Source organism: Ananas comosus, linkage group 20, assembly GCF_001540865.1.
Source record: "Ananas comosus cultivar F153 linkage group 20, ASM154086v1, whole genome shotgun sequence".
Classification (NCBI taxonomy): domain Eukaryota; kingdom Viridiplantae; phylum Streptophyta; class Magnoliopsida; order Poales; family Bromeliaceae; genus Ananas; species Ananas comosus.
In genome coordinates this window covers 5,442,901-5,452,259 of record NC_033640.1, presented here as the reverse complement: position 1 = coordinate 5,452,259, position 9,359 = coordinate 5,442,901, and the positions used below count along the sequence as shown (strand labels likewise).

General features: G+C 38.4%; 2 protein-coding genes across 8 annotated transcripts in view; one reads left to right on the top strand and one right to left on the bottom strand.

Annotated features, from left to right (window-relative positions):
- The window catches only part of LOC109725739, a 29,044-nt gene continuing 22,446 nt past the window's right edge, over window positions 2,762-9,359 (bottom strand). For 4 of the 7 annotated variants that reach the window (XM_020255065.1, XM_020255067.1, XM_020255064.1 and 1 more), the window contains 2 exons: window positions 7,479-9,288; window positions 2,762-3,622 (listed from right to left, as the gene is read on the bottom strand). In XM_020255065.1, coding sequence (XP_020110654.1) covers window positions 7,503-8,720 — 1,218 coding nt within the window. In that variant the 5' untranslated portion in view covers window positions 8,721-9,288 and the 3' untranslated portion in view covers window positions 2,762-3,622; window positions 7,479-7,502. The other 3 variants (XM_020255070.1, XM_020255068.1, XM_020255069.1) reach the window with 3 other exon arrangements.
- On the top strand, window positions 3,084-3,650 carry LOC109726084 (pathogenesis-related protein PRMS-like). The gene has a single exon (XM_020255513.1). The coding sequence runs from the start codon at window positions 3,084-3,086 to the stop codon at window positions 3,648-3,650; it is 567 nt and encodes a 188-aa protein (XP_020111102.1).

Genomic DNA, 9,359 nt, shown 5'->3' with positions numbered 1-9,359 from the left:
CAAATTGACGATCGGCTCCGTTAGGCTTGATCTACACTATTGATAGTATTTGAAAACTAAATTTCATAATTTTTCGGTATCATTTATCTATCAAACGAGTAGTCTAAAAATGAACGACTGGAAATAAAAATTTCATAAAAAATGATGATACAAGACTTGAATTTAAGATTAGATGTACTGATCTTACTCAAAATAGTGAAAAAAATTTTCTACAAAATATTCATCAAATTTGGATTGTTTTATACTGTTAAATTCACAAATGTATCACATCGACAATTAAAATTGTCAATTTTGAGACATTTTAATCACTAGCCAAATGGTGTCAAAAAATTATGAAATTTAGTTTCCAAATACTTTCAATAGTGTAGATCAAGCCTGACGGAGCCGATCGTCGATTTAGAAGCCATATCAATGAAAACAACTTGGTAGCACGGATGTCTCCGTGCTACCGATAGTATACCAGCCGGACTCTATATAGAACTAGGCCGGAATACTATTAATAGCACCAAGCTATTGGTGCTATTGATTTTTTAGCCCTTAGATTGAGAAATGGGTGGTTAGGATGATGTGGGCCCCCTAGGGTTGAGTGAGTGGTTGGTTGAATAGTATAATCTAATGGATAAAAATAATCAGAGGGTTAAATCTAACAGTGGAAAACTCAATAGCACCAAATCCTTGGTACTATCGATAGTATCCCAGCCGGACTCTATATATATAGTGCGGCTGGTATGCTTCTGGAAGCACGGAGCGCTCCGTGCTTCCAAGTCGTTTTCGATGTTGGGACTTTCGAATTGACGATCAGTTCCATTAGACTTGATCTAGAGTATTTTAAGTATCTAGAAAATAAATTTTGCGATTTTTTGATATCATTTGCCTAGTGATCGAAGTGGCTCAAAACTAACAGCTGAAAGTAAAAATCTTACAAAATATGATTATATGACATTAAAATTTTAGATCAAAAATATTGATCTTGTTTTATATAGTATAAAGAATTTTCTATCAAAATTTCACGTGATTTGAATATTTCTACACCGTTAAACTTGCAAACGGCTCACCACGGTCATTAAAATTATTAATTTTGAGCTCCTTCGATCACTAGGCAATTGATATCGAAAAATCACAAAATTTATTTTTTCGGTACTTCAAATACTCTAGATCAAGTTTAATGGAACCGATCGTCAATTCGAAAGTCCCAACATCGAAAACGACTTGGAAGCACGGAAGGCTCTGTGCTTCTAGAAGCATACTAGCTCACTCACTCTCTCTCTCTCTATATATATAGATAGTTGAGCTGAAATATTATCAGTAACAAATGAGCTCTATTGTCACTCATTTATTTTCGAAGATGAAGCCTCTAAATCGACGATTGGCACCATTGAATATAATCTATACTACTTGAAATATCTAGAAACCAAATTTCACCTAATCCAACAGTTAAAATTCTATCTCACTATAATTTATGTAACATCTGGAGTAGAGGTACTATACTCTTATGAGTATTGGGCTCTTCATACTGATAAGTTGTTTTCGATGATGGGGCTTCCGAATCGACGATCCACTCCGTTAAATATGATCTAGAGTATTTGAAACTTCTAAAAAATAAATTTCGTAATTTTTCGAAATCATAATAAAGTCCATCAAACGGGCATAACATGAACGGTTAAAATTGAACGACGTCCTAAAAATGAATGATCGGATCCTTCAATTTAAGATCGGAGTTATTGATCTTTATCTAGATAGTGAATAGAATTTTCTATCAAAAATTCAACCTATTCCAATTCTTTTACACCGTTAAACTAGCAAGTATCACATACCGGCCGTTAAAATTGTCAATTTTGTGAGCTTTTGATCGTAGTAAATAATGTCGAAAAATTATGAAATTTGATTTCTAGAAGTTTTAAATACTTTAGATAATATTTAACGGTATGGATCATCGATTCGGAAGCTCTATCATCGAAAACAACTTATAAGTACGAGGGCGATTGTACTTATAAGAGTATAGTAGCGGGACGGGTAACATCTGCATATTTATTTCCAAATAAACAGTAAAAAAAGGGACAAATATTCGTGCGCGTTGATCAACGAAGCAATACTAGGCCGAGAAAAAGGCGGGAAGCTTTACCGCACAACGCGCTTCCCTCTCCCCCTTAGTACTCCTGCAATCAGGACCGTCCAATCCAGGCCTTGCTCTCCAAGTTTTGCTACGTATTCGAGGCCAATCTCTTATGCACGAAATCTACAAATGTTTTGTAAAATTTATTTTACAAACATAGACCTCCCTGTTTCATTTACTTGAATTAATTTTACTCCAAATTCTTTTTTTTTTTCCTTTCCCAGGCATATGTCAATTTTGTATTACCACTTTGTCATGATTCACTGGGATCCAAAGCAAATTAGAAAAAAAAAAAAAAAAAAAATTACGCAGGCCCCTATTAGTTGGTGATGGATAAAATTGCCCCTAATCCTTCTGTACTAGCTACTGTTCGATACAGTGGTTTGATAATTGGGAGCCGACCATAAAATTGAAAATTAAAACAACCACAATGAATTATAAACCAAACCAAACAAAACAAATACTCTCTAAAAATAATTTTCATTTTCTGTCGAATCATTTATTAATAAACAATTTTTTTTCTTGAAAAAAAAAAAAAAAAAACTCATATCATTTTCGACAATAGCACACGAAACCAAACATCATTGTACCGAAACTTGGATTACTGGTCCGACTTCGTTTCGGGTCTGGATGCCGGGTCACATTTGCGGATCGAGCTCAGATTCGAATATTAGATAACTTGAACCCAAAACAATGGTGGACAACTACAGCCACAGCTAAAATAATCATCCGCCGTCTAGTGTGCACTCTAATCAACACACATTGAGAAAAGAAGCAAATCCCCCTAAAAATCAAACATACATTCCGAAGAAATCAACATATCCAAACACTCCACCTACGGAGAAACCTTACTTCTGAAGAAACTCATCAGTAGTAGTTCTATATAACAGTAGCCCCCTCAATTATCAATAGCATCCTCGACATCATTAGTCACCACATTTATCCGCCTCCAAAGTACAAACCACAAAATATGGCTCTCTCGATCTCTCCCTACTGCAAGCTAGTTTTAGCTATCCTCTCCGTCTCTGCCGCCGCCACCACCTTATGCCTTAACACGGACACCACAGACAACACCAAACCGGACAGCATCGGCAGGGCATCAACCACCAACGCAGAATTCCTGTCGACCCACAACGCGGCACGGCAGCAGGTGGGGGTTCCGCCACTAACGTGGAATGTCCGGTTGGCCAGGTACGCCAAGGCGTATGCAGTGCAGCGGCGTGGAGATTGCCAACTGGTGCACTCGCCCGGATACACCTACGGAGAGAACATCTTCTGGGGGCAAGGCCACCGGTGGACCGCGGCAGAGGCGGTGGGCGCGTGGGTGGCAGAGAATCAATGGTACCACTATGACAACAATTCCTGCTCTGGCCCCGACTGCAGCCACTACACCCAAGTTGTTTGGCGGACGACCGAGCAGCTCGGATGCGCCAAGATCACGTGCGCGACAGGCGACACTTTTGTTGTTTGCGAGTACTATCCGCCGGGCAACTACATTGGAGCTCGGCCCTACAAGAAAAAACCCGTCAACCCTTAATTATTCCAAGCTGAATTCCATTTGATCAATTTTATTTTAATAGTTTAATTTACACTGAAGCATACGCAAGACATACAAGTGATCAATTGTTCATTGTACATTATTTTCTTAGCAAAGAATGCAAAGAAATGATTCACTTTGATTTGTTGTGCCTCACGAAAAAGAAATCATTGCATGGACTATGGCCAATAAAACACCGTAGCAAAAAAACCTCAAACTTAAAAAGCCTTAAAAATTTACCCCAAAAATGAAATGTAGAAGATTTAAAGGACCTATACATTAAAAATCATAATTTTAATATCCAATTTTCTCACGTAAGCAACAATTATTTTTTTTAGTACCGTTGATTTTTGCGACTAGTTGATAGCTAAGGAAATAAGCTTTCTAAATCATACGTAACAGTTCACAACCGCTAGATTTGAGTTTATGAGATGCTGGTACATGGATCGCAGTCCATGCTGCTTTTGAGCGTAAGCTAACATGTAATGCTCAGTACCTTCAGAAATATCCAACACTCAAATACTTTCCCAAAAATGAAAAAAGGACCTCCCCCTTTGTATTTTTTTGTAAGAAATAATTATTTCTAACCCCTACCTGGACTGGTGGACATCTCAAATCATCAATCCCTTTATAAAGAAGCAGGGGATTGGGAATTTAAAATGGCTAACCCAAAACAATGCAAACTCTACAACCAAATCCACGACTCAACCCCACCATGCACAAAATATATAGAGCAACTAGCAAAAACTCCAAAACACCATAAAAATTAAAACTTGATGTTTTCCATGGCCTGCTCTACTCATCCCTTTGATCGGAGAGCGTCTCTGCCTCTGTCCACTTAATTTGAGTTTTCCTGGGTGTACACAGAGATAGGCAGAATAAGACATCCAAGAAAAGCATAACATAAATCATCCAAAGATTGGCTGAGCGTAAGTAATCCACAATTTGATTACGAATTGATTTTAATTCTCCCATTCCAAGTTTTCCTCTCACTAGCTGGACTTTTGGACAGCATAATCACAAATGCTGTAGGTATATCAGGGATCCCATAAACCCTTGCAACATGAGGATCATTGTACTTGATTAGCCCATTGGTTCAAATCATAAACCAACAGGGATGGCAATTATACCCATCTCACCTGTGAGGTGCGCCTTACAAATTTTATTTTCCGCTTGGATTCCCGCATTCAACCAACAAGTGTGTAACAGCTTCTTCCTCAACAAACAATTGATCTCCCCTCTCTGATCTCCCCTCTCCACCCTTCTTACACCACTCTTATCCCCTGTAACAGTTATGGTCCTACCAAGAGCATGCTTATGACTGCATTAGCTACATGTTGCTCAACAAGGATTAACGAACATACAAAAACACTAGCATCAAGCAACATTTTATGTAAATGTGAAACAACAAAAACAACATGCAGTGACGTACTTATGAGCTACTTCAACTTGGTTTTGGAATTGATAGAACCAACCAATAAGGAGACCCGACAGTTTTTAAATTTTAGACCCTATGGAAGCATAAATCCTACCAATCATTTGCATGTCTCCAGGTTACCATCTGATTTTTAGTTTACGATTTTCCATACACGAAGTACCATCCATAGAATTACCAGGTTTAGATTGTTAAATGTTAAATGGTTGGATGTAGATAGCAATAAGTTACTTTGTAACAACAAATAGCTCTAGTTATAAATAATTGGTTCTGGAAACTACTAAGGTTCCGAAACCAACTTTGTGGTTCTGCAGAACCCGAAACACTTCCACCCTGTTCTATTGCCAAGGTTCCGAAACCTAACATCTGGGATCCGAAACCTGACATTTCAGGTGAAACTCTTGATGAGTTTCTCCCTTCTCTCGCTCTTCTTTTTCTTCTTTTCTCTTTCCCTTTTGAAATGTAGGATATAACAAGATATTAGTACGAAACAATTCCCGTACCAATGGGACGGCTCAAAACCCTCTTTATCAAATAATTATCCCAATAAAGTGCAAAAGATTTGATAAAGAAATGCAATAAGCAATTTGATATATTGGTATCAAAGAAAATAAATATTGCATCCCATAGTATTTCATCTGATATTTTTATGACCGACACACATCAGCACAGCACGACACACACTGTGCGGCACTGTGCTAACAAGTTCTCGGCATGACCCCATGCAACCAGCTTAAAAACCATGCCTAGCCCTCAAACTTCTATTTTCCAAATATGTCTTGTATAATTTGAGTCATTCTATTAGTTGTCATAGAGTAAGATTAAGTTACAAGTAGAAATTATCTGTTATTAATAAAGAAACTCTGAGCATTTGCCATGTATGCATATAAAAAAGTAATACCTTCCCCAGCTTGTTAAGTGAATCACCAAAGTGCTCTGTAAGTACCCCAAAGGGAAGCACGCAAATTGCTTGCCATCCCGTTCTATTTCCACCAGAAATAAAGTAACTTTATTATATCCGAACCTAGAAAATATATTATTGTAGCAGAAAGTAGAATGTGGCTCAAACTAGCATTTATTGCAAAGAGTATTACTACAGGTCCGTAATTGTTGTGCTTATTTGTTTTTGATATGCTGGCACACATGATGAGACTTCTACTTGGTTGATGCATGTAGGCAAGGTGCCACAAGAGTATGCTAACACATCAACAATACATAAGGGACCATTTGTGGTATCCAATGTGTTTTACGATCGAAAATATAACATATCAGCCAAAGCATTTAGGTGTACATGTCATGTCATAGAGACAAACTTTCATAGCTACTGCAAGTTAATCAAAGAGTTAATTCCTCGATATATGATTACTACGCATACTTTCTCAAGGTAACCACATCTTATTAATAATGACAGTCCCTAAAGCTCCTCACAATATTTGTAATCATCCTATCGTTTAATTTCCTTCTTTAACAATAAACATATTTCAATGGCTGCAGAGAATTGTCGAAAGACCAATTTATGGAATTAAAGCATCAACTGCTGAATAGAACGTGACAAGCAATCATTGCATATTAGTTTGTCCTGTAGGTTGAGCATTCTCATTCAGAATGAGATGCAACTTCAATATCTAGCGAATTCTTCTTCGTTGAACTATACATGTTAATAAGTATGCAAGCCCACTAGGTTAAGTTGATCTAAAAATGTTTTCAAGGGAGTCCTTTCAATTGTGCCGAAGTTTGGTATGTTAGGAAAATATTTTTTCGGCAAACATCCAATGAGGTAAACAAGAGAACGCGATGGGTGAAGAGTCCCTGGATTTTGAAATTCTCTGCCTCTCAGATTCGTCCTTTGTTGTTCTTTGTCAGTCAAAATGTCTTTGACCTGGATATGTAATTCAGGGCTGTCATCGTCAGTGTGAAAGTTCTACTTTGTTTTGTCGACATGTTTGTTGCAATTTAAGAGGATTTCACCAAATGCGCTTTTCATATTAAAATCCCCATATCTTCATTTTTTAGGGTGATAAATTGAATTCATTGTTGAAGAAAACTCATGAATGTTCTAGGGACAAATTAGTATGGTGCTACAACAGCTACAGAGATTCCAGTTACATGTAGCACTACATTTGACCCTTTCCAAGCATTCTTAAGATAAACCCATAGGATGTCAAGAAAATTTAGTTTAGTAACACCAACTCAAAGTCTCGGACTATATAAGTGAAGTGTCCCAAGAATGCATAAATTTAGACGTCTCTCTCTCAGACTTAGTATGTTTATCTACTGCATAGCACTACTTCATCTTTAGCAACAAAAAGGCTTTTGCAAGCAGTATAAATTAAGTCATCAGCATTATGTTAAAATTTGCCAACTAATCAAGGTCTGAATGCAGAGATACATACCAAAATTCAAGCTGTATGGATATATCAAAGCCATAGACCATGAACATTGTATACATGTCCTCTGTATGTAATAGTCCTTTCTCTCGCATCCAGACACCACAAATGCCCATGTAGCTCCAATGCTGCATTCACACGTGCTGTTTCCCACACAAATTTAAGCACTCCAAGAGCTCTGCTCAGCTGCCTAACTCCATTCAACACAATCCGCTCATCATCCCAAGTCAACGTCTTCCCAACACACATACTAAACTTATCACCGCCACCCCGTAATGGTCCACAAACCTCCACTTCAATATCCCGGACAGACCCATAGAGATAGTAAAGAAGCAAAGTAAACAAACACTTTGATGAGTGGCCCAAGCTCTTGGACAGCTTCTTCTGCACTAGACAGTCTTGTCTTCGGGCCTCCTTATAAGTTATATCTTTCTCAGTCAAGATATCCTTAATCTGGTACAATCCTTCCTTCATTGCTTCTATCTTTGATACATGATATGCCAACCTCTCCTCTTTGGCTAAGCACTTGGAGAGGTCCACAAACATCTCTACTACTTCTTCCCACTTACGGGATGGCTGCAGCTTCTCCACTTTCTTCATGGGTGCTGGCCGCATCCATAAAGGAGAGTCTGAGGCTGAAACATCGTTTGTACCGTCAAAAAACTGGATGCATGTGGAAACAATCTGCGCGCCCATCTGAAATGTTGGACTCTTGATGTTGCGAGAATCCATTTCGTATTTGAGATCTTTAAGTACCTGCTCAAGTGCTCCCCTCCATATATGGTGCTGTGTGACTTGTGGGCACAATGTTACTCTCACAGTACTCCTCTGCTGAGCTGAGATGTTAAGCAAATCACAAACTTTGGTAAGAGAGTTGATTGTCACCGAGTCCCTTTTACATGGCTTTTGAAAGCAAGCAGTACCATTCTTGTTGGAGTGATGCCTCGAAGGAGGAGATCTGAAGAAGGCCTTAGCAAGTGAATTGAAGGCATTCATTTGGGTCATGATATGATCATCTGTGATGATTGAACCATCACAGGTGTTCATTAATCTTCCATCAATCAGCTCTACATTTCTCAACTTCTGGGTCAGTCTGAACAACCGGGCATAGCCTGCTCTATACCATTCTGGTGGCAGTACATCTAGGATTTCTTCTGTATGATGATCAACTGCAGCCCTGAAATGCCTAGGGCTTGTCAACAGGAATTTTCTGTGGTACACAAGTGCTGATGTGATCTTCTGATGCATTTTTTAAAAAAATTTTCAAAAAAATGGGCCAATTGAGTTAAAGAGTTAATGATGACAGACCTGCAGACTAAGCTTCTTCACAGGGGCATTTTGTCGAGTGGCTAGTTTGCAGAACCTTTCTGAATGGAGTAGCACTGAAATTCTTTCTTATTCTTTAACCAAAAGGCAAACGAAGAAAGGCACGTGCAAATGTTAACTGAACCAATTAAGTCATAAGACCTTGAGAGGAGTTAAAGTCCACTTGGTAGCATTGTCTCCTAGTCGACTTGGTAGAACTTAATGAAGGCTTTATGGAATCGTTCATTTCAGAAAGAAGTGCTGGCGGGGAGGATCTGTGGGAGGTGTGTAGAGTCAAAATAGTGAGGAGACCCCTCTACCAGTTGTTACATAATCAATAGACTGGTTGTCAACGGGCACTGCCACAAAGTCGGTAAAATTGGATGGCCGTGTTGGTCATCAGCACCAATTGGTGGGTATCTCAAGTCATTTATAGCATCGCCTTGAATTCATAGATCCTCATGGTTCTTTTCTTTTCCTTTCCTTCCCAAGGGATGCAAACGAGCCGCACCTATGATTGATAAATGATAATCATAAACATCAGTGATTTACAAGGAAAAGAACAATATGCAATGCTCAATC